The sequence below is a fragment of the Alligator mississippiensis genome, chromosome 2, assembly GCF_030867095.1.
Source record: "Alligator mississippiensis isolate rAllMis1 chromosome 2, rAllMis1, whole genome shotgun sequence".
Classification (NCBI taxonomy): Eukaryota; Metazoa; Chordata; order Crocodylia; family Alligatoridae; genus Alligator; species Alligator mississippiensis.
The window spans coordinates 192,771,098-192,796,533 of NC_081825.1; the positions used below are offsets into that span (position 1 = coordinate 192,771,098).

General features: G+C 45.6%; 2 protein-coding genes and 1 long non-coding RNA gene across 6 annotated transcripts in view; 1 reads left to right on the forward strand and 2 right to left on the reverse strand.

Moving 5' to 3' along the window:
- LOC109280554 (uncharacterized) overlaps positions 1-7,459 on the forward strand; it is a 20,095-nt gene extending 12,636 nt beyond the window's left edge. Inside the window, exons 3-4 of the long non-coding RNA XR_009460011.1 lie at positions 1,533-1,636; positions 7,388-7,459. This is a non-coding gene — a long non-coding RNA (uncharacterized LOC109280554). The remainder of the gene's footprint in view (positions 1-1,532; positions 1,637-7,387) is intronic.
- Positions 1-18,025, reverse strand: part of NCR3LG1 (natural killer cell cytotoxicity receptor 3 ligand 1) — a 27,735-nt gene extending 9,710 nt beyond the window's left edge. The window contains exons 1-7 of one of the 3 annotated variants that reach the window (XM_059722623.1): positions 14,193-18,025; positions 13,503-13,746; positions 8,594-8,944; positions 7,238-7,564; positions 4,784-4,894; positions 3,537-3,935; positions 1,137-1,445 (exon numbers count right to left, since the gene is read on the reverse strand). In XM_059722623.1, coding sequence (XP_059578606.1) covers positions 1,137-1,445; positions 3,537-3,935; positions 4,784-4,894; positions 7,238-7,564; positions 8,594-8,944; positions 13,503-13,578 — 1,573 coding nt within the window. In that variant the 5' untranslated portion in view covers positions 13,579-13,746; positions 14,193-18,025. The other 2 variants (XM_019477125.2, XM_019477124.2) reach the window with 2 other exon arrangements.
- A 101-nt stretch (positions 18,026-18,126) lies between these two features.
- Positions 18,127-25,436, reverse strand: part of NUCB2 (nucleobindin 2) — a 57,324-nt gene continuing 50,014 nt past the window's right edge. The window contains exon 13 of one of the 2 annotated variants that reach the window (XM_014602412.3): positions 18,127-18,388. In XM_014602412.3, the coding sequence (XP_014457898.2) occupies positions 18,264-18,388 (125 nt within the window). In that variant the 3' untranslated portion in view covers positions 18,127-18,263. The remainder of the gene's footprint in view (positions 18,389-25,436) is intronic. The other variant, XM_019477022.2, reaches the window with a different exon arrangement.

The following is a 25,436-nucleotide window of genomic DNA, read 5'->3' on the forward strand; positions in this document are numbered from 1 at the left end:
GGAGACTTTAACATGCTGTATCTTTGTATGTCAATTTATAAATAAAAGCTGCACGGGTACCTACACACGCACAATTTCAGTTATAAATCTGGTATCAGAAAAGGTATTTTGCTAACTTGAACAAAGTGCAGGGTTTTGAAGAACATCCTCAGGAAAGAGTTCAGCATATTGGAAAGATAACGGATCTAAGGATCTCACTCGGAGACAGGTCACATGAGCCTTGCCATCAAGAGAAAACAACACACCATTAACCAGGGGCGGGCAACTATTTCAGGTGGAGGGCCGCTTACTGAGTTTTGACAAGACATCAAAAGCCACATGACAGGCAGCCAGGGGCAGATAAATATTAATTTTCTAAATTTTTCAGGGGCCCCAGGGGCCAGATAGAATGGCCTGGAGGGCCACATGCGCATTTTGCATGCCCCTACGTTAAACTGTAGTGTGGACAAGACAACTTGTATTTTTAACACAGAACTAGTTGATGTAAACCCTGTTTTTTAGAACTACAATGGTCTTGCCTGCTCTGGAGCTTAACAGGTGTCAGGTATATGACAGAACAAGGAGCAATGGTCTTAAGTTGAAGCAAGGGAAGTTTAGGTTGGATATTAGGAAAAAAACTTTCTCACTAGGAGGGTGCTGAAGCACTGGAACAGTTTACCTAGAGAGGTGGTGGAAGCTCCATCCTTGGTAGTTTTTAAGGCCCAGCTCGACAAAGCCCTGGCTGGAATGATCTAGTTGGGGATGGTCCTGCTTTGAGCAGGGGGTTGGATTAGATGACCTTCTGAGAGCCTTTCCAAATCTAATTTTCAATGATTCTATATTTCTAATATGTTAACATTTTCTCTTGCCATGGACATGACATTCAGATGAAATTCAGGCATAAGCAGAACTTCACAAATATGAGACCTGTGCACTATATAACTCTTCAAAATATGGTATCATTATTTCTATGCTTTGTGTTGGTTCTCTGAACAGGTGGCATTTTAGTAAGGAACACCTGAGTATTATCTCATGACCCAGAGGAGGAGAAGGAGGATTGTATCTCTTAGAAGCAGAACATTTGTTTTGGTGAAGATGGTTAATCAAATTCATTTCTATGAAAAGAAATTAAATAATGCTTTGGTACTTTAACTTACCCAGATTTTCCAGCTGCCAGGAAGATTCTTTATACAGGTGTGAGTGCCTATGTTTTGCTCTGCATGTGAATCTCTTTCCAACATCCTCAGCTTTAGGAACAAATGTTAAATTAGTGGTATAGAAAAAAAGTCCATCTGATCTCTTAGTCTCTTCACTAGTGATGGATTCTTCCAATGCTTGTTCATCTTTACACCACTGTAATTCAATTGTTTTAGGAAAAAAAGAATGAATTCTGCAGGTCAGAGTCAGAGGCTCATCAAGTTTTAGCTCATCAGTAGAACACAGCACTGGATCCAAATCTGGCTCAGCTAGAAAGGAAAATAACCAAAATCAACTTTGAAAATATGATGGACAATACATGACCAATTCTATAACTACTGAGCATTTCCTTTCAGGTACTGAACACCATCAGCTCCCATCAATGGGAATTGTGCATGCTGAGCCTCATATAAGAGGCCCTCTGACCTAAGTTCGTAGAGATCTGGATGGAAACTACCAGGTATGTATTTTGCACTATACTGTTGAAATATTTTTAATTTCACATTTTTCTGACATAAAAAGCACTGCATACTGCTACTCGTAAGTTTGAGCAGAAATTTGCTTGACTGATGCAGTGCCTCTTGAGCTGCACCTAATATTCCTTTCTGCTACACAGTTGCTCAGTTTATGAAACCAAGATTAGGCATCATCTGCATTCTGGACCAAACCTTCTAAATTGTATGGACAGACAAAAAATAATTATCCTATAAAGAAGTTTGTATTTCTGACTGCATGGCACTAGTGTAGGGAAAATAATTTATTAATTTAAAGGTAATACAAGTGATTCCAGAACTAGTTTTACTGTTTTCAGTAATACAGTAGACAAGATCTTTGGAATCTCAGAGCAAGACAGAGAAGACACTGGGTTTTGAGAAAAGGTGACAGATGTAAATCTTCATATTTCAGTTAAAAGGGCTGCTTTAATCATGAGAGAAATTTAAAATGACAAATCTACACTTAAAAGTTCCTGTATTATTAAATGTCTGGTCAAATACTTAGGAGTTTCCATCTAATGTTATACAATCTAATTTGAGAAAATATGAAAACATGCACCAGAATATCCTTAATATTATCAAATGTTCTGACATTGACACAACCTTTCCATGACTCCTATATAGAATATTTTTTCTGGCACCTCTAGGTTGATTTATTTCTCTTGTACTATCTTTAAATATACTTTATTCAAGGAAAACAAGGGCTAGGGTTAGTAGGGGTGTTACCAGCCAGTACTGAGATGCATTGACAAAGCTAAACTAGAAACCCAACTCTACTATACCTGCTTCACACCATTGCTACTTTTTCTTATTGTTAAAGAGCATTAAATAGTACAAAATATGACACGCATGCACAAATATACCACATTGAAAGTTATATTATTCTAATATCATAAAAGCCTTCGTCTGTCTATCTGTCTGTCCATAACGCTTTATTCGCACTCTGACTGGCTGATTTGAAACAACCAGTCGGAGTGGTCTAAGAGCGTTTGGACAGGAGACAGCGCAGCAGAGCACCTCCAGGCCAGGGACACGGGACAGAGTGGGGTGGGGGGGGGCAGACAGAGTGGGAGGGAACAGGCCTGTTCCCCCCTCCCCCCCCAACCAGATAAGAAGCAGGGGTGGGGTCAGACGTGGGGGATGCAGAGCCACCAGGCCCTGACAAAGCTGGCAGGGGAGGGGAGCAGGAGTGGAAGGCGGGTGGGGGGGAGAGGCAAGGTGGCAGCGCCCTGCTGCAGCCACACCCCGACAACAGCCCTGAAAGGGGGAGAGGGGGGATCAGTCCCAAAGCACCGGGGGTGAGGGTGGGGGGAGTGGGCCCGTTCGCCCCCTTCTCCGACAGGATGAGAAAACAGGGGTGGGGCTCACTGTGGGACTCCGTCCTTGCCTGCCATGATGGTGGGGAGTGCACTGCCGCTGCCACCGGGCCAGGACAAAAGCCAACAGGGAGGGGAGTGAGGGAGGAGAGGGGAGGTACGGTGACAGCATGCCACTACCACCGCTGCTGCCACCACCATGCCCTACCAGCAGCTGAAAGTGGGGGACAGGCTGGAGGACCCAGAGTGCAGGGGTTGGAGGAACAGGCCTGGGCCGGAAGAGCACAGCACAGTAACAGCCTGTACTGCACCATATACTGGGTGCACAATTATTTTTTGCCGCTACTTTGCCATAGTGGTGCACTATAATGAGGGAGCACATCACTACAGTGAAGTAGGTGCTGGTCATATGTAGACTCACGTGGTCGCTACGTTGCCATAGCATGTCACTACAGTGACATTGTATCGCATGTAGACATGCCCTTAGTGTATAAGGTGCATCTCTACCTTGCCTCCCTCCCCTTCATGTGCTGCAAAGTGGTTTGCTTACCTCTGACCTTCAGTAATGTCGTTCTTATAGTGGGCCCCCTCTGAAGGGCCTCGTGACTAATTTCTAGTGAAAGCTCCGCATTGTCATGCTCATGAACATTTGGACGTACATGAATGGTGCATGAAACTTCAAAAGTGCCATTATCACGTGACTGCAAATTTAACTGAAACTGAAAATCTCTGAACTTCTCCAAGAGAGCAGTTCCTTCACTGCTTTGTTTAGTGTCCTGTTGTATGCTTTTCCAGGAGTAAATTTTTTCTTTTTCTTGCTGATGTTTTTTAAGAAAAAAATCTACCATTATACATTTTGGACGAAAGCCAGAAATCTGGCAGTACAAAACAGAATCCTCCAAATGTTTCATTTCCACATTCCCTGTGAATGCTATTATGTTTGGTGGAACTGTAAGGAAAAATGTAAATGTTAGTAAGTAGCTCAATACAGTAACTCAAGAATGGAAAAAAAAGTAAACTGCTTGTCTTCTATATCCATACATTACAGCAGTGCAATTATCAAAGTGAGCATTTTTAGCAGTACTGTCTTTATTCTTTTATTACTGAACTGTGCAATTTCACTGCCTTACAATTGTGTTCCTTCAATTGTTTTTCTTACTACAATCATTGAAATATACCTTACTATAGAGTTTAGCTATTTTCAGTCTTCTATGTTAATCTTGTATGTGAAAGATTAGTCAAGAGTTCTTTTTTGACCACAGCTCTTCCTTTGTGTGTCAATATTTTAATGATGTTAGTAATAAAAACAGTTCATTACATTGAGTTTAAGTTAGTGCCATTTACTAGTGGTGATGTGTTTGGGTGGGGTAATTTAGAATGATACTCTTTAATCGCCTAACCAATAAAAGGCAACTTTTTAAGAGTAAATCTTTTTGGGATGATATATAAGTTCAGCACACCTTTATTACTCAAAATTACTGCTTTTCCTTGTTACCACAATCTAGTTTATTTAAAAGTGTTCAACAAGCACAGAATCACTCTGCCTCTCTTTTTCCTAAAAGGGCTTTGGGAACATCTGAAGCATTCGAGGAAACTGGGGTTTTGGATAAGTAGAGGAACAAGGGTTCTAATTTTGGATGACCTAGCTAGCCTTAATACAATTGCTAGGTGAGCAAAGAGCATCCTGATGCAATATTTTCTATTAGTTTTTCACTGAGATTTAGGCTTGAAGTCAAAATGTTCACAAAAACATTTTTTTGTGAATTGTTAGTGAGGTGCAGCTTGAAAATTACTTACTTCTTTTTAAATACTTTTTGTATATGAAAGCTACCACTGCAGTCGTGAAGATGCAAAGTAGTATGGTTCCAACACAGATGCCAGCTAAAGTGCCCACATCTGACTTGGGGGCTGTGAATGAAAAAAATTAAAGAACATTCTGATTATGTTTTGCCTGCTTCCAATAAGTTCCTTGTCTGACATGAGGACTAAATCTTCCATGTAAATGGAGAACTAGTTATTTAGATTTTAGTACAGGTCAAGCAAGGAGCTGCTGTGGCTCAGGACAGGGTCAGGGTAGCTCATGTAGCAAGTAGAGAATGTATGGGGCAAGGGGAGAGTGGGGCAAGGAGGTACACAGTGCAGGGAGGAGCACGGGAGAAAAGGCGTGCACGGTGCAGGGGGGAGTAAGGGGAAAGGGGGTTTGCAGTGCAGAGGGAAGCATGGGGAAAGGGATATACGGTGCAGAGGGGGAGTGCAGGGGAAGGGGAATGAGGGCATAAAGGGAAGTCCAAAGAAGGGGATGTGCGGCGCAGGGAGGGGGAGCACATGGAAGGGACATGCGGTCAGTGTTGGGGGAGTACAGGGAAAGGGTGTTGAGGAAGCAGAAGTGAAAGGATGTGTAGAGTGAAGGAAATGAAGGGAGAGTTGTGTGGAGCATGGGAGAAGTGGAGCACAGAGCAAAGGCAGCTCCATGGCTGAGTGCTCCATGCTCCTGAAGGAGACGGAGCCAGAGAAGCTGCAAAGATTAAGCAGGGGGGAGGGTGGGGCAGGCACCAAAGGGAGACAAGTAGCAGGAGGTGGACAAGGGCTGTGGGGCAGGCTACCTGCCCCCCAACCGCTGCTTTTCCTGCCACTACCTTCTTTGTGGCAGTGGTGGGAGAGAGAAATTTTAAGATGACCCTCCGATTAACTAGATCTAGATGTGGAATATTATAACAAATTTATAATTTTCCATGTCTAAAATCTAATTATTGGGGAGTTGCCTTATATTTGAGTAAATATGGTATCTGAAATGTGGCAAGTTTAAGTAGAATCAGAATTATTTCTGGCTATCCTATTTCTAAAAGAATCAGAGAATAACTGCCAGCAGGAGAGGATCCAGTGTGGTTGTGGTGGCCCAGCTGCACCCTACTTTGGTTTGTGCTGCATGTGAGGTCTTGGTGCAGGGTGCACCCAAAGTTCCTTCACAACTCTGACAACCAGAAAATTAGCGCTACCACTGCTCTTCTTTCCCAATGCTGAATTCAGGTGGGTGTGGGGGGATGAGGAAGGGCAAACAGCAGCAGCACTCACTCCCTGGGCTCAGGATCCATGTGAAAGCAGGTGCTTTGGGAAAACCCTTCCCTGGTCAGCTGGTGAGCTCCAGCAGGAGCCTGCACTGACCAGGCAGAGAGCTCAGAGCATCCACAACACCGCCGAAGTGGTGGCTGTCCCCATTCCTGGACCTGCTACTGCTTGCCAGCCGCATTGTGTTGCATCAAATCACAATTACAAAATGCTTTCACCAGAAAGATCATTAAGGATGCTCACTTAAAATATGCATATTAGCAACAGTCCAAGGAATGAAAACAATAAAAACTTATAAAAGTACCCTTTCTTAAAAGACACCTCTGGATCAACTCAGTAATCTCCCTGAGGCTCTAAAATGTTGTTTGTTCCACTGCCACAAAAACATGGAGCCTCCCAAACAGCACTGATGTCATATCGACCCTTTCTCTTTACAGAATTGGCTCTCAATAGTGTCTCTGCTTTCCTTCCTCTCCTGATAGGCAAGTCAAGTCAATCCCATGACCACATCCAGACGAGCACTCACGTATGGTTTGTGGTATCTCAAAGCTGTTTGAGGTGCTGCAAACCACACGCAGCACATGTGCACCCATTTGCCACACTGCTCATTTGCAGCACAGCACCAAAATTTGACACTGGGAGATCTTGGTGTAAAAAAAAACCCACTGCAAAAAAAAAAAAAAGCAGGACAGTGTGTGCAGCAGCAGCCAGAAACAGAGCCTGGCTGGCTAGAGCCATGCTCTGGCTGCCAGAAAGGCTTCATGCAGACAGATCAACACTGCTGCTACCTTAGGAGGATCCCACGTAAGGTTGCTAAGGCGAGCACAGTTTCTGGCCCTAACCTCCTCTTCCCTACCGGGGACTACTTGATGCATGCCGGAGCATGCACGCAGGGCCATGCCCTGGGGCACAAAGCAGTGGCACAAATATGTGCTGCTACCACTTGTGCTGCAGCAAACATGCATCCCTACACATGCACGCTCATCTGGATGTGCCGCTTCTGAGTGCCACTGCATGGTCAGCTCTCCTGTTTGTCTCTCTCAAAGGACACCTACTATTGCTGCACTATGGGGACAGTGTAAGGTTGACATGATTCAACTTCCTAGAAAATGGGTCTAGCTGCAGTGTTCTGGAACCAGTAATGTTTTGAAAGGAAAGAGAAAAGGATGCTGCAGGAATGCTTACCTGTCACAGTCAAGGTGGCAGTGACAAGTAAATTGTCTTGCAATGATTTGTGACTCACTATACACCTATAGACATTTCCACTATCTTGCAAAGATGGCTGCAGCCTTAATTTGCTGATGACATTAAACGTGCCATCTTCATTTTCCACAGAAGTTCCTGTGCAGATGTCTTCTCCTGCTACACCACTGTCCTGATGCTTCTTTGAAACCTTAACCCACCTAATGTTAAGTGAATTTGGATAGAAATTTTTTACTTCACATGACAGGGTCTTCTCTTTGTCACTTTCAATTGTGACTTCCTCTGGGAACAAGTTGACAACTGGCTGAGCTGCAGCAAGATAAGAATTAGATTGTAGTCATCGTCATGAGTTCTTTATTTTTGTACACAGGTGTTACAGAAATCTCAGATAACTGCAATGCTTAATCTTCATTGGAGCAGTGAGAGGGTTTTTATGTTAGAATTTTTCTCACAAACATGAATACAGTAGGCAATAACATTTGGACTATAAATAGCATGCATTATCATTAGGATCCCAATGGTTTTGTTAGACTGTTCACTGTAAATAAATATTTGTGGAATTAATACAAGTATCAACCATAAGAATTAAATGCTAAAAGCCCTTCCTGGTCAAAAGCTTAATGACAATGACAAATAGATTGTTTACATCAGGGGTGTCAAGCTGGCTGGCCCACAGGCCTTCTCAGGGTCTTAAAACACACCTCCAGATCCAGCCCCCAGATCCAGAAATTCAGTCATGTGGTGAACAGTGGCAGTGTTAACCCCCATGGCTTGCCAGAAGTACCTTGTCAGAAGGGCCAGCACAACACTTCTGTGACAAGCCCTGCTATCTAGTTCATGGTTTGGGATTCCTGTTGGGGATGCAATTCTGTGGAAGCAGGGGGAGTGGCAGCTGTCAGAGCCTACTGCCACTGGCCCTGCCACCATTGACCCTGGCCCTGCCACTAGAGGTGAGTCTTCTGGCTCAAAAAGTGCCCTGTTGTCTGTATCCAGCCCACAGGATGAAATGAGTTTGACACCCCCAGGTTTAAAGTTATATTTCTGCTTGAAAGGGAAATGCTTGAATAGGTAGAATTGTCGAGCTGTTGCAATGGAAAAGGACCTGCATCTTTTCTAGCTGTGAAATGAAAGGTGGTCATAAATAGGGAAACACAGAGTCCAAGATCTCTATACTGCATCCCCACCACCAGGATTGGAATCACAACTTTCCCTGTTTCCTTAGTTGTCCTAGGATAATCATACAGTTCTGATCCCTCAAAGATGCCTCTGATATATCAGTCTTTTTTACCTTATGGATTGCAGTAGCCTAAAACAACAGAAGAACTAAAAATTACTTACCAACTACCTCCAAAACACCTGTGTCTTCAGCTGCAGAAGGTGTAACAGTTACTTTGCATCTGTATGTTCCTGCTTCCTTAAATTGTACTTTTGGTAGAAAAAGTGAAGCATTTCCCCTTATAAGCTCATCCTTAGATATACTGGTTCCTAATCTATAAGAAGTAGAATTTCCAGCAAGAAACTGGAACAGTGTCTCTTCTTTGTCTGTGTTAGAAGTCTTCCGAGACCAAGTGACTCCCATTTTGGAGCTATCCAGTGGTATATCATATCCATGGATTTGGCATGCTATTGAGGTATTGTCATTCAGTGATGCAATCACAGGCTTAGTCTTCATCCTCACTGTAATGGTTCCTTCAAAAAAGAAAAATATATAAGAAATACGTCCTACAAAAGGTCCTTTAAAGAAGGTATGTTTTACTTTCAGCTCCAAACATCTATGAATCTGTCAGCAAGATTCATTCATTTTCCAGCCTTATGTTTTCTTCATAAAGTAAAGCACATGTAGTGTCTGATTGATTTTAAACTCCTTCAGGTCAGGGCCATTAATAATCCTTGGATTGGATTTCATCCAATGGAGAGATGCTATGAAACAGCACATGTTGAGGCAGGGGCAAATTATGAAATGTAATGGAGATTATATCACTTCATTAGTGTGCTTTATGCATTAGCAAGACCTGCACAGACCAAAGAAGCCCAGAGGTGGTCTCCCGAATTTAACTAACTAGGAGGTGAGACTGAGGAATTGATATTGGGTTAGCACTGATTAATTATGGCCCCCTGATATGTATGATGGTGGGTTGGGTTCTATTTCTTCCCTACTCCCCTACCATAATGTAGAGAAACTTTAAAAGGGCTGTCTGTTTTAGTGCAACATTTGCATCTGACAGGCCTGAAACTGAACCATCTACCCAGGTAAATAATGAGGTGGAGAAATAAAGGGACACATTTTCCAAATATTTTAAAACACAGAAGTCCTGGCTCTGTCTGCCACCCAGCAGCAGATAGCTGTCGAGTTCTCCCCCAGAAACAGGGAAAAATCAGGATAGGCGAAGGGTTGCTCAGAGGGATAGGGAGTTGATTTATATGAGCTCTTCCTCTCCCCAATAGTTCCTAACCTTGCTTCTGTGAAGAAAATGCAAGACATTTCCACACTAAACCAAAAGTTGTGAGGCCTGTTTTCTGTGGCAAGAAGGAGTTATGGCATTCATTCTTACCCATAACCACCCTGAGGACTTCATCTGGGAGAATAGCTGGCATAGTATTTCCCATTTACAAGTTTATTTAGTCTCAATGGCTGTCCTTACACATGCTCTGGGGTTGGGGCAGGGGAGGGGGTGCTTTAATTGGAGCAGCTCTTGGGAGCCACTCTAATTAAAGTGTCTGCAGCATCTCATATAGTCAACATCCCACACTTCAAAATGACAGCAGGAGTGCTTTAACTACAGATTGTTTGATGTTCGGAGGTATTGGACATGTGTCTAGGTACCTAATAGGTACAAATAGAATTGCTTAAAAATAGTTCAGCTGGGATCTTCTCCCCAAAGGAACACTTAGGCTTATTCCATGGTACTGGCACTGGTTTGTTTTGCACAGAATGAAGTGAAGGTTTCTAGAGAGAGTGACTGTATAAAATTGATCTTTAGCATGTAAATGGCTATGGGTTGTTTATGGAAGCCAAAGAAAGACTTTAAAAGACTTTACCTATACACAGAAGTATATATTTCTAATCGGGATCTTATTCTATTTAGTCGACACAGCTTTCCTCTTAGTAAAGAAACTGATAAGAGTTTTTAAAGATTGTCCTGATTGTATCTTCTAATCTGAATGTCAGGCTGCTCTCCTGGCTTTCCCTTGTTTCATAGTAGCTAGGGTCAGGAGGGACCTGAACAGATCATCTAGCCTGACCCCCTGCCACAGGCAGGAATGGATGCTGGGTTCACAAGACCCCAGACAGGTGATCATCCAACCTCCTCTTGAATTTGCCCAAGGTAGGGGCAAGGACCACTTCCCTGGGAAGTTGGTTCCAGATTTTGGCCACCCTAACTATAAAATATTGCCTTCTGATCTCTAACCTAAACCTGTTCTCCATCAGCTTATGACCATTGTTCCTTGTCACCCCAGGTGGTGCTGGGGAGAAAAGAGCTCTGCCTATTTGCTGTTGATCCCCCCTGATGAGCTTGTAGGCAGCCAGCAGGTCCCCCCTCAGCCTCCTCTTGCTGAGGCTGAACAGGTTCAGGCCCTTCAGTCTCTCCTCGTAGGGCCTGTCCTGCTGCCCTCTCACCAAGCGGGTGGCCCTCCTCTGAACCCTCTCCAGGCTGGCCACATCCCTTTTGAAGTGCGGCGCCCAGTACTGGACGTAGTACTCCAACTGCGGCCTGACCAAAGTCACATAGAGGGGGAGTATCACCTCTCAAGAAGGGAACTCCCCAGCCTGTGTGTGTGCTGTGGATTTCTTCTCCCAAGGTGCAGCACACTGCATTTGTCTACATTGAACCCCATCCTATTCTCATCTGCCCACTTTTGTAGTCTGTCTAAATCTAGTTGCAGCCTCTCTCCCCCTTCAAGTGTATCCACCTCGCCCCACATCTTAGCGTCATCAGCAAACTTGGACAGCGTGCTTTCCACGCCCTCGTCCAAGTCACGGATGAAGATGTTAAACAGTGCGGGCCTGAGGACCGAGCCCTGGGGTACCCCACTGCTCACATCTCGCCAGGTTGAGTACAGCCCGTCCACCGCTACTCTCTGGGTGCGCCCCATCAGCCAATTTTTTACCCATCCAACTGTGTAGGCATCAATACCACAGTTGCTTAATTTATTGATGAGGATGGGGTGAGAGACAGTGTCAAAGGCCTTCTTAAAGTCCGGAAAGACTATGTCCACAGCAACACCATCATCCAAGGATTTAGTTACTTGGTCATAAAAGGCAATCAGGTTGGTTTGGCAGGACCTGCCTTTGATGAACCCATGCTGATTGCCCCAGAGCATGATCTCCCCTGCAGGCCCCCCACAGATGTGCTCCTTGATGATTCTCTCCAAGATCTTCCCGAGCACTGAAGTGAGGCTTACAGGCCTATAGTTACTTGGGTCCTCCTTCCTTCCCTTCTTGAAAATTGGGACCACATTAGCCAATTTCCAATCCCCCAGCACCTGGCCAGATGAACATGAAAGCTCATACAGCCAGGCCAAGGGCTCTGAGGTGACCCCTGCCAGCTCCCTTAACAACCTTGGGTGGAGGGCATCTGGACCTGCAGATTTAAAAATGTCTAGCTTTTCCGGAAGATCCCTAACTACATCTGCGCTGACTGAAGGCTTGATAGAGCTATCCCTGAGGTTGTCCCTACCTCTGGTAGGTGGGATCAGTGCCTGTTCAAGAAAACAGAGGCAAAGAAACTTAAAAATATGAGCTTTCTTGTCTGGTGTAGCCACAAGATTACAGTTTGTGTCTTGCAGGGGCCCTACATTGCCTGGTGCCCTCTTCTTGCTCCCAATGTACTTGAAAAAGGACTTTTTGTTGTCCTTAATCTTGGACGCTAGCCTGAGCTCCATCTCTGCCTTGGCCTGCCTAATAGTCCTCCTGCACTCACAGGCCGAGGAGTTCCCTGCTTAGGAAGTACTATACGATGACACAGTAACAACAGCACAGTAGGGGCACATGTAAACGTGGCCTCAGACTTGAATTCACAGCCTTTTAGATGGCAGGTCAGCACCTTGGCCCACAGGCTGCAGAACAGGCCAAGCTGGTGAGATCCTTTTGAGTTATGCTTCCACCCTCTGTACTTGCGATCCTGCCGGGCTTGTGTGGTTCACAAACTTGCTCAAGAATCTGTCTACACCATTATCCAAATCATTACCAGCCACTGGCCCAGGATGGACCAAGGAGACCTCCCACGGGTCCCTTAGGACCGTATTTACGTGATTCTAAGACAAGCCCCCCCCCCCCCCCCCCAACATGGGGGAGCCCCTCATCTCAGACCTGAGTATGGGTGGGGGGCAGGTGGCTGCTGTGGCTCTGGCTCCAGCCCCTCCCCAGGGCAGGGGCCCACGATCACAGCTGCCTGCCACCTCCGCCCCTTGCCACCTCCCTCCTGCAGCCCCTTCTTCCCACCTCCCCGTGCAAGCTCTGCTTTCCCCTTGCCCCGTGCCAGCGGGCTGTGCGCGGTCGGAGCAGCCGGGCGTTCCCGCGCAGCGTTAGGCTGAGGAGAGGAGATCCAGCGCCCCTTCCCCAGTACCTGCGGGCGGCAGCGCGCTGCTGAGAGCCGCGAGCAGCGCGAGCAGCCAGGACGAGCCCCGGGGCAGCGCCATGGTGCTCCGCTCATCTTTCGCTTTCGCTTGCCCCCGCCACGCCCCGGGAAGAGCGGCGGCAGGGCCGGGGCAATGTGCCGCCCGCGCACCTTTGCCCCCTCCCTGCCAGCCTCGCCTCCTTGCCGGCGCCCGGGGTGAGCCGGGGCGAGGGAGGAGCAGGACAACGGCGGGGCACCGCACTGCCGTGCATCAGCCGCCTCCCCGACACGACAAGAGCTGCGGGGCAGCCACAGCCACCGCCAGCCGAGTCCGCATCCGCGCTGCGCTCGGTGGGCGCGTCTACACGAGACGCTTGCTGCGCATTAGTGTAAATAACCCTGCGCAGTAGCGGGGCGCTGCAACACCGAGCTAAGAGCCTACCGGGCAGTGTTATTAGGCTAACCTGCAGTGTCATTAAATAACTGAGCTGGCACTATTTGCAGGAAATGTTGGTACTGTGCATTTAGTTAGTCCTTTATTACACGAAGTATCTAAGCGAACATGTAGCTGCGCCCAGTGCTCTTTTAAATGGCTCTCAAAATAAAGTGGGTCCCCCAAAGGAGCAGCAGCCCCTGCCTTTTCAGTCCCTGATCACTCTTTTTGAGGGTTTAGAGCAGTGGTTCCCAACCTTGTTTTTCCACCACCCGCTGCTGGGAGCAGAGTGGGGTGGCGGCGGCGGCAGCTCTGGGGCAGAGGCAGGTCATCTTTTGTGTTCAGCACCCCCGGCATTGCCCCTGCAACCCTCGTTTGGGTCGTGACCTGGGGCTGGGAGCCACTGCTTTAGAAGCTAACAGTTTTCCATTTCCTCAATTTAGCTTCAACGGTCACTTTTAGTGCAAACGTTGTGATTTTGCAGAGCTTCCTGGAACTTTCTGTGGTCAAAATAAGAAAATCTTGGTTGAGATATACACATCTGGAAGTGGATAGCACTATTTCAGTCTGTTTTCATGCAGGAATCTCCAGTAGTTTCATCTGGAAAGCAGCAGCACCAAGGCAAGGTACAAGCAGCAAGTTAACCAAACCTTTTGCTGCACAACTTCTTTGTAAGGCAGAAGTTCTTGACAGAGGGAGACTCAACATGAAACAGGGTTGGGGTTTTTTTAAAATTTTAAATAGTGAATTAAATAGTGGTGCACCATGCCCTGGATGAATGAACCCCAAGAGAGAAGCTCCAGAATGGGAAGGCCTGGCCTGGCCTGGCTACCGCATACTCTATAAAAAGTTAGGTGTTCAAGGGTCTGGACTAAAGATAAATAAGTGTGGGAAAAAAAGCTACATTATGCCTTTCTGTAAAGCAGAAAAAGACATAAATTCTTACAGTCACATATACTGGATGTCAAACAGATCCGGCACTTGAAAGAGAATTTGTCCAGGGGTGCGCGGTGGGTCAATCTACCCTAAAAAACAAGAAAAAAGATATCCTACATTTGAGTAAAGGAGTTCTTTAGCCAGTGGTACATGTACCATTGGGAGCATGAGTGATTTGTGGCAAGTTCAGCTTTATTAATCATTTAAAAGAGAGTCAATATTGCGTTATACACAAAAACACTGAATTGACATGCGATGCAAAGACCTGTGATGAAAGAGACGTAATACAAAGGGCACATTCATTTTAGAGTAGGGCTAAGACAGTGGTACTCATCCTCTGGCCCAGTGGATCTCCCCACAGGTCTGGAAATTTGGTGGTGGGGTAGCAGTGGTAGCATTAATCATTGTTCCTCAACAGCCAAATTTCTGGACCTGTAGGGAGCCCTGCAAGTTGGATGACGTGACCCTGAGCACTAGATCAGGCCAGCGTATGGTGGGGCCAGTGCCCCATACTGACACATCCTGTGTACAGGATCTGGTCCACAGACCAGCCCTGCACCTGGCTCATGGGGCCAGAAGGCTAAACAGTATTAAGAGATCTCAAACAAGGATTACAGTCCCTCCATTCTGGGCCTGTACAAACACTTATGGCCTTATCACCTTTTCATTTGCAAGCAGGGGATAAAGGAAAACTCCCTGAGAATCTCCTTGTAGATTTTCTCCTGAACTGTTTGGAAGAACTGCCCAATTGCAATTATAAACATACAAACCAAAAGTCCGAGCTACCCCTTGGATGAGCCCCATGTCACACTAAGGTCCCAGTGTATCTTGAGTCTGGACAGTATGACTCCATTGGTCCTGTCTGCAACTATCCCTGGAGCTCATTACAGAGGGATCCCTAGCAAAGGGATGGAACTACAGAAAGGAATTCAGACTCTGGAGAGAAGGGTCATCAAATGGTTGTCAAACCAAAAAGGAAAGGGCTCAAGAGCTGGACGGATTGATTTAAGGAATGATTTAAAGGACCATTCTACTCCTCTTCAAAGAAGATCTACTACTCTTTGGCCTTGTTTACATGAGATGCTGGCTGCACAGTAACCCGAGATCATTGTGGCAGAAAGCATGATACAATGCTAGTGCACAGCAGTCTTGGGCTGCTGCAGTCAGCATCACAAAAAAGCTGTTTGTTGGCACTACTGCACAGTAACTCAAGTTACTATGCAGTCATTTAGTACTTGTTTATACTAGTGCTAAATGACCACATAGTCAGTGTCTCATGTAGATGAAGCCTTTGAGTAGTATAAATGTCAACAAGGAAGGACCTGAGGCACAAAGGCAATTAAAATAAAATGGAGGAAATCTAATTCATCAGAAAAAATATCTTGACAGTGAGCTCTTAAACCATATGGAATAGTTTTCCAATGGAAACCACAAGTCATTTACAGTTAAACTGGAGAATGACTATGCTCCCTACTGCCAAAAGACATATTGATAGGGGATGGAGGATGCCTAATTCCTTAGATGTTCTGGAACAGGCATCTGTGGCAGAGCATAGGTTGTGCCTGCTACTTTAAGGAGCCTGAGCAGCTTACAGGTGACTGCACTGTCAATCAGGAGTCACATGGCCAGCAGGAGGCTGCCTGATTGGAAGGAAGGCCTAGCTACTGGAGAATAAAAGCAGGCCCTGAGCACTAGAGCAGGTAGTTGCTTCAAGGAGCCAGAGGGAGAATGTTGCCTGGCTGGAGCTGCTGCTGGCAGAACAGCTTGGAGCTTCAGGGTAGGAACTATGGAGATGGAGGAGGTTCATGGTCCTGGGGCATGACCTAAAACTACACCTGCTGGGGAGGATGGGGTGGTGGGGCTGCCTGTGGCAGGGCATTCTCTGGAAAATGCCACACCTGTGCCTCCTCAGTGATGGGCAAGTATGGGGCACCAGAAAGCCTCACCCCTACTGCCTTGCAGATAACTCAGTGGAGGGGAAAGGCTAGGGGGGCACACACTGAAAGAAAAACACAGGGCCAAGGCCTGCTGAAAGGGGCCTGAGGCAGGGTCCAGGCTGATTTGAAGGGGGCCTGAGACTGGGCCCAGGCCCACTAAGTGAGGCATGAGGCCCAAGTAGCATTAGACCCAGAAGCCCCAATGTGGGGGCATGGGAAGATAGGAGCCTCAGTGCGGGGAAGGAGTGTGATGGCCCAGCTAAGGGGCCGGAGAGTAATGATGGATATGGATGCCATCTGCAAGGCATGGGAGATGGTATTAGGGGAGGTTTGGAGCCATGTATTTGCCCTTGGCATCAAGGCAATTAAATGGGCAGCCTCCTGCCTAGGAATATCTTCAGCTACATCAAAGGTATGGCAGGAAAGGCAGGTGGGCAGACTGCCCTAGACAAGTGGCTGAGCCAATGTCTAGACCAGCCCTGAGATGGCCCACTTATTACAGCACCTTAATGTTTTTTTCTGTAAAGTAATAGCTTTATAAATAGTATAATTTTTAGTAATTCACACCCATCGCACTACCAGAAAAAACACAAGTCTTGATCTGAAAGGAACATTTCTCTGAAACAGCTTTGCTTGCATGCTTTTGTGTTAAAGGTGACTGGATCCCCTACAGTGACACTGTTAGCAGGTAGTTATAGAATGGGAAGGAAATTTGAAACATCCCTCCCAAAATGTGCATTTGGGTATACATTCAGACTAGCATTCTATCATAAAATATTCATGTAAAAGACCTGTTTGGGTTTTAAGATGCTCTTTTAGCCTGAAATGCAAGAGTTAAGACAACTCCGTAGCATTCTCTCTCCCAGAATTCACAGGAAAATCAAATTATTTTAAGATGGCTTACAAATTATGGTTTTGGCTTATGTTGGGGAAGCTAACTAGGTACCGATACCAGAACAATATAATCGGTTATTGTGCCTGTTTCAGGAGATTTCATATGGTTATACTGATTGTTGAAAAATGAAGGGGTATTAATAGTAGAAAAGGTGAGAGTGTCAAAATGTCATGTCCGAGAAACGTTTGTTGAAACACACAATGGATTTGGAAAGTAAGGTTTTATCACAAGGGGTAGGATAATTGGCACAGAAAAAGACGATGAGTCCTTCTATTTTGTGCAATATTTTTCATCAACATAAAAAGCTCATTTTAACAGCATGCAAAATGTTGAGAGCAGCTGGCATGTTGTGAAAGGAATGGAGACAAAAGTACAGCCTCAAGAGCCAGTTAGGCAAGATGAGCACCCAGCTGCTCCACTGTATTTATCTTTAACAATGAGGATGGTTCAAAACAATACCCCATCAATACAGTATTTTTATGGAAGGCTTATAGCAAAATCCTTAGGCATCTGTAAACATGAAAGCTATTTGCTGTGGGCATGTCTACACATTCATTAATGTGCAGTAGTTACTCCGCATTTAGTTTAGTACTTGCTTAATGAAGTACTAACTAAATGTGCACGGCTTTTTCGTGATGGTAACTGCACAGTAGCCTAATAACACTGCACTGTAGCTTATTAGCATGGATTTTGAAAGGGCAGGTTTCTTGAATTTAATCCTAGGAAGCTGTTTTTATTTGGTGTCATTTTCAAAGGGGTTGGCTATGCTAGAAACTGAAGGCCTCCATCAACAGATCTAGCTTTTCCATAGTCTGCTGTTCCATACTTCTGGAAAAAAGTTGTGTGTGAGGGAGAACTTAACTTGATCCATAGTCCAGTTCTCCATTTTTCCCAAGAGCAAGGTGCTGATTCCTACCTAACTATTGGTAATACAGACTCCTATTGCATGGGAGATTTCGCTTACAGAATGGAAGGAGATAACTGCTTTAAACGTCTTTTATCCTTCTCCCCCAGTGTTTGCCTGCAAGTAGTCTCTTTGTTATCTTTGTCACTGATGCATTGGAGAGAATTCATTCATATTTTAGATATCAACAGAATTTAGATTGTAAATGTAACGTTCTCAATGACTTTATTATCTTCAGGGGAAGAAAGTGGAGAGTTGATATTTCTGATATGAACTCTGATTTTGTTTCAGTCGCTGTCCCCACCCACAAAATATTAAAGACGGTATAAAGTTGAGGCACAGTGGTTAAGGGTGAATCTGAACATGATCATTTCTAGCAGCTGCTTCTTGAACTGGCACGTGTCCTGGTGGTAAAAGCTGAGCACCTCCTGCAGGATGGTTTTGTGCATTTCCAACTGGGTGTTCCTCAGCTGCAGAACAAAAAAACCAAGAAAGTGTCAGTCTCCTAAGTAAAAGTGCTAAACTGAAAAAGGAATAGAATAGGAAGGTTCCAGTGCAGGTCACAGAGTGAATCTATGTGCACCTAAACTTAATGCACCTTAGCCTAAGGAACATTAAGGCTATTTAGGCACACATCTACATGTGGATGACTTAAGGCATCTTAATGTGGCTTGCTGGGCAGCCTGCCCTGGTCAGCACCCTGGACAGCCACTGGAAACCCACTGGGCAGTACAGTCCAACATTGACCATTGGGGTGGGAGTTGCCAGTCCCCCTGAATGTGGCTGGCCTGGCCTTGGCCCTGGCCCTGACTCTAATCCTCTCCCTGTGTTTCTGTCTCCCCAGCATCAGGTGACAGCGGGCCGGAGCTGAGCCCATGAGGCCCTGCACTGCCACTGGGCGCCACCAAGACACAGCAGGTGAGCAGTGGTTCTGTGGGCAACGATCCCTGTCGGTGTGAGGTAAATCAGTGGAGGGGGCAGGAGGCGCAAGGGTTCCTGCCAAAGCACAAGGGAAAGCTGCCCCCCGCCCTTCAAACTCCTAACTCCCTGCAGGAGAAGGGGACAGCACAGCATAGGCAGGGCCTTTGCTAGTGGCTTCCCTTTGCCTCTTCCTCAGGGTGGGCTTGCCGACCAGGCAATGCAGCCCTATAGGGATGGGACGCCTCACTGCCTGCCCAGGATTCAGGTGCCCTGGGGCTCTCACATGGGACAGCAAGCAGGCTAGGACTGCAGGGTGGGAGAGGTAGTGTGAGCTCCTGGGGGCTCTGCATGGCTCCGCCCTGGCAGGCTGAGTGCAATGGGGGAGGGGGCTTGGTTCTGTCCTTGGTACACCTGATCCAAGACAGAGCCCCACCCACATTGCACTCAGCCTGCCAGGGCTGAGTTATGCAGAGCCCCCAGGAGCTCATGCTGCCTCTCCCAAGGGCAGTGTCTGGCATGGAAGTCAGGTGCTTGCCCAGGACAGAGGTTGGTGGAGCAGGGAAAGTCGTACCAGGAGCTAGGGGCAGACATAGTCCCAGCTTGCCTGCTGTCCTGGGTGGGAGCCCTAGCAAGGCTGTCTGAATCACGAGCAGACAGCGAGGCATCCCACCGCTGCAGGGCTGCATTGCCAGCAAACACGCCCCAAGGGAGAGGCACAGCAGAGCCACTAGCAAAAGCCCTACCCCACCCCCCTTTCCCCTGCATGGAGTTGCAGGGGGTGGGGGGGATGACATGCAGAAGAAGGGGACTTTCCCTTGTGCTTTGGCAGGAACCCTCGCGCCTCCTGCCCCCCGCTGACTTTGTTCTAAGTCGGTCAGCATACTGATGGGGACCGCTGCTGCCAGAACCGCCGCTCCAGCTCCAGAGTGTCTTGCAGAACAGCACCCGCTGCATCTGCTTGGCAGCACCTGGTGGCAGTGCAGGGCCCTGCAGGCTCAGCTCCAGCCCACTCAGTCACAAAGCCTTAAGGAGCATTAAGGTACCTACATGTGGGTTAAGGTGTTTTAAATAACCGTGCCTAAATTTGATACTTCTTTATGCAGGTATTAAATTTAGGCACAATTAGCCTAAAATTGCCATTTTTAAGATGCATTAAGGGCACACATGTGTAGACCCATGTCCTTTATGTGCCTTAAAAATGGCTAATGCACCTTAAATCGCCACACGTAGATGCGCCCACAGGCAATGTATTTGCTGTTAATAAAATTAAGTGCTAGATTATGAGCTAGCCAAGTAATAATAAATTCATTCTCCATAGTTTATTTGGGGGTTTTTTTTCTTGTTTTTCTCTCATCTCTTGCTAGCCCAGAAGATAATTTAAAAATGAGTTTAATCAGGTAACACAATCCATCCATAAAGATGAGTCAGATGCAGGGATCTTAAAGAATGTAAGAAGGGAGAGGTCATGGGAGACTCTGAAGCATGCAGCCCCCACCACCCCTTACCCCCCACCAAAAGAGAGAGAAGCATTTTGTGTAAACAATATATAAGTCTACAGCAGACCTGGAAGATTATTTTAGTGAAGTCTGAATTTATTAAAGGCAGGATCCAGAACCTCTGAGGGCCTTGTTACACATTTATTTTAGGTGGCTCCTGGAGCTCTTAACCCCTGGATTGTCTACACATTAACACCTGAAACTAGTTTGAAGCACTCTTTAGGTGGCTTAAAGTTAGGCCACTCAAGCCAAGGTTTCTCTCTAACCTGTTTTACCCAGATCATGTTACACTAACAAGTAGCTACTCTAGGCCACGTTAGTGTGAACACCCCACCTGCCCCCCCTTCCCTCACTGGCCCAGACTGGGTCCACTGTCCCACTCTTCTCCCCCTCCACTTACCCCACACAGTCTGTCCTGGAAGAACAGGCAGGGAAGGGGTTGACCTGCCTGCCCAGCCACCACCATTGCTGCTGCTCTCTGGGCTGGGCTCAGCCTGGAGAAGAGCAACAGCCCAGCAGTGATGGTGATGACGACTGCGGCAAGGATCAGACAGGCAGGTTAACCCTTCCCTGCCTGCTCCCCCAGGACAGACTGCATGGGCAGCCACAAGTAAGTGGGGGGGACTCTGGAGACAGAGGGTGGTGGGGCAGGGGGAACCCTGAGAGGCAGAGGGGAGTCCTGGAGGCAGAACAAAGCCTGAAATGAGGTGGGGAATTCTTACCTTTCAGCCCTCCAGGCCCCTGCTGGCCTGAATATATGACTACTTCGAATTCGAGCTAGCACTAACTCCCATCAATATCTGAGCAGCTCACAGTTCAACATGTAACAAGGTCCTGAGGTTCTATTTAACTTGCGTATTAATCTGGGATCCTTTGCTCCCACAGCTCTTGGTCTGACAAGTGCATATTTAACAAAGGAAATGCCCATTTCTAATTACTAATAAAAGGCATGGACTTAGACGGGTACCTTTCTATCTTTAGATACCAAGCAAAACCATAAGTGATAGTCAGAATGCACCCAGCTTCCTATTCTGATGACAGAAATCAGATTTTTAAAAATACATATTTGTGATGCAAATTTTCAGAAATGACATGTTAATATTGCCCAGGAAATGGCTTGTATCGTGTGCCCTGATATGGCAATTAGGATAAGTCAATGTTTGCTCTTACTAAAAGCTGTAAAGGTCTGTTACACTGTCCTTTTCTCAGTTCAGTAAATGGTGCGCCTATGATGTCACTTGATCTGCTTCATATGAAATGCTTTATAGGCAGAGATAAAGTAATAATGCTGTGCAAAATTGGAACAGCAATGTTCAGACATCACAACAATGAAATGTAACAGGGACTGACTAGATTAAAAGAAAAACACTGTAATTAAGAGCAGCAATAGTCTACATAAATGATCTTCTTGACTACTGTTTCAAAAGAGAGACAGAGGATGGAACACTGCGAGAAGGGAAAGCAACAGTCTACACATAAAAACCCTCAAGGTCATTCAGTTCTTCTCCTTGCCAATTTAAGATTAAAAGTATTTTGTCTCTGTCTTCAACTTCAGCAAAGAAGAGGCTTTTTAAATGTAAATATGATATAGTGTCGCTGCTTTAAACATCAACATTCTCCTAATATAAGCGTTTAATTGATTCTAATAGGTACAAAACAGACTATTCTGAAGATTCCCTTTGCATGTGAGTAAATCTGTGTATATGACAAACATGAATTATGTCAGCCAGAAGGAGAGAGATGAACGTGTTGAGCTGAAATTCCAGCTCCATACTGTTGTATTTTATTACACAAAAAATGACTCCTTAATCTGACATCAAAAAAGGAAAAGCTTTTTTACAATAAAATATTCCACAGCTCCTTACCATCCCTTTAAATACTTTGATTTGATTGCTAAAAGCTTCCTAGGTCTGATCTATGGAAGCAGTCAGATTTTTGTATCTGAGCAATAGCCCAGGAGAAAGTATCACAAGGAATAAGACCACTGTATCTAAATTGCATTATAAACACATGTCACTATGCAGAATTTTCTTTTGGATCACTGTTTCCACACATTCTTTGCTCTATGAAATGTTCTGTTCGGTATGTTATTTAGCAACTTGATGCCTTGGATATTAGCTGAATTAGCCTTTTCTAAATTGTGTCCCATGAAATGGACTCCTAATTCTAAAACTCTTTTGAAAACATGAACCAAGTGACTGAATTTTACTCCCAGAGTGCCAACAAGTAATTTCTGCAAATTCATCATCCCCTCACCTACTTTTATATAACATCAGCTTTCATAATTTGATGGAGACTTCAGGGCAACAGTCAGACTTTCTTTGTACAAGAGAGAAATGAAAGCGAGAGAAAGAAATGTATCTCTCTTTCATTTCCCATTGGTGGAGCCAGTATCTTACAGCTGCAGATTGGCTAAACCAGCTATTCAAGTTCTCAGCAAAAATAATTTGGTGAATACACACTGGCTATGCACTAGTGAGAATATTAAAATGTTTGTAATTTGTGATTTTTTTTTTTTGAAGAAAATCCTGTTTCATACAAAAAGCTGGCAGGAACAATTTGTATGTATATCTCATGTTGTCAGCATCAAACACGGGGAGATCACTTGTCTAATTACCTGGTCATGTGTAATAAGGCACCTTACTTTTGAGAACAGGATCATACTTTTGCCAAAGTTAATTCCATTAATACATTTTAAAAGTCTTTTTATGTACAGCAAGGTTTTGTATCTGTTTAACTCCTAGCTATTACACAGCACCTGCCACCAGTACATTTCAAAGCTCTTTACAAAGGAGTCCAGTATCTCTATTCCTGTTTTAGAGACCGGGGGGGGGGGAGGAGGGGAGGGGAGAATGGGGCACAAAAAGGAAATGACTTGGCCTGGTCACCCAGTAAAGCAGTGACAGAGGTAGAATTCAACCCAGGTCTCCTGGGTCCCAATCCAGTGGACTACCCATTAGGCAATATATGCCTTCAGAGGTGCAAAAGACTGTTCTATTTTATTGTTTGATTGAAATAGCTATTTTTGGGAATGTCAGCCATTATATAAGGTATTGGGTATCCACCTCTAATTGAATTGGATATTCTTGAACAATTTCAGCAAACCATTTATATGCTGTCAATCCCAATGAGCGTATATACTGACTGGTATTCTGAAATGTTGTTGCTAGTCGTATACTTAATTATAGCCTTTAGAGACTCCTGCTTTTTTAAAGTAGTTGGCATGGGAAGCTTTTTCGAAGAAAATGTATCTTTGGCCGTAGTAGGCAAAATGTGCTTTGCATTAGGGCTTCCAGTAGTCCAATGTTTTGTATTACAGTGTGGTAGAGAGAGTGACCTTTAATATATTTTGTTGGCTGCCCTTATATAATGTCAAGATACTAATTTGGTTGTACACCAAAATGGAGACGTAAGCAATTTATCACTGAGCAATGTAAACAGCATCAGTAATTACTGCAAATCAATCTGAGGGTTTCCCCACTCTGACTGGAACATGAATGCCATTACTCCTCTAATAAATAGTCCAGGGAATTTGAATGGTAATTACTGGTGCAGTATGTGTCTCAAGAATATGGATTTCAGAAAACCTGTCACCCTCTCTGGACTGTAATAAAAGGCAAACTGGCTGCTAGTAGCAAGTGTGTGACCCTAAGCGCATTTTCCTGGGACTGTGTATTCCAATGCTGGCTGGCTAAGACCAGAGGCAGCAGGTTGGTCTTCCTTCCTTGAAAGGAAAGGAACTCTAGCTCTAATTGTACATAATTTCATGCAGATCTTTTAAGATCAAATCAGCAACGAAACCTAGTCCTATTTGACCCTGTCCTGACCTGACGCTACTGCAGTAGAAACAATAATAGATCCAGGATTGGAAAAACAGTTGATCACCTCCTCTGAAGTCCAATGATAATGGAAGTGAAGCAGCACAGTCTAGAGAACTGCCCGATGGTTAGGAACCATGATGTCCAAGTTTTAATCCCAGGTTTAATGTGACTTCCCACAAGATGTGTATCCCCTCTCTTTCCCCTAGGACAGGAGTGCTTGGTCCCTGGCCCATGGGTCATATCTAGCCCCAGTGCCATGTCATCCAGTCTTTGGGGCTTCCCACAGACTTGTGGCAAGACCCATGGGCCATTGCACACACCAAATGTGGTGCGCAGGGTGGTACAGGGCCTGATCCTGGTGCATGGGGGCTTCAGAGCTTGATCACGTCCAGGCAGGGGTGGCACAGGGCCTGATTCCAGCCTGTGAATCAGTCCCACATCACTCAACTGCAGAGCCAACAATGAGCACTACTACCCTGGGACACAGTACACATGAGGAAGGATGTTGAGGTCCGACTTGCTTGTACAATCCACTGAAAACATTAGATGCCATATAAGTACCAAATACCAAGACCAACACATCTATGTGTTCCCCTCTTCGAGAACTTGACGCTAACGCGTAACCCTGGCCTGTGTGGTCCTAGCTGGTTCTCACAGTCAGAAACTGCAGCAGAGATTAAAAAACTTGTTACGTCCATTTTCCCTGCTTCCTGGTCAATTCTGGAGCTGACTATAGAGTCGCAGATCCTCAAGCACATAAACAGAAAGACACAAGCTGTCTGGAGGCAGATAGGGATGGGTAGTGAGTATGAGGAGATAAAAGTGGAATATATATGTCTGGAAGGAGACAGATGGTGTCTCAGACATGCTTATTTTCCTGGGATCCTACTAGCATAGAGATATCCAGATCTCAAAAAGAAAGGACATTAACAAAGAAGGCACCTGGGTGATGGGCCATGTGGGCAAAGACTCTAAATAGGAGAAAAACAAAATTTTTCACAATTTCACTGGGCAAATAAAATAGCCAGCACTGAAACCTCAGTTATACATGCATATCTATTTTATCAGTTGCTTAGAGTTTGCTGGTTAGCACAGACACAGCTGCTCAAGGAAGACTTGCCTGCAGGTTTCCTGGCATCACTGCGATCTTCACCCAGACAGAGCCCCTGGCCTGGGACTGTGGGCGCTGCCTGAAACAGCTGCACCCCTGCTTGTGGGGGCACGCTCCCTAGTGGAGCCTCCGGAGGGCCGGGTGCATGAGCTTGAGGAGAAGGTACGCC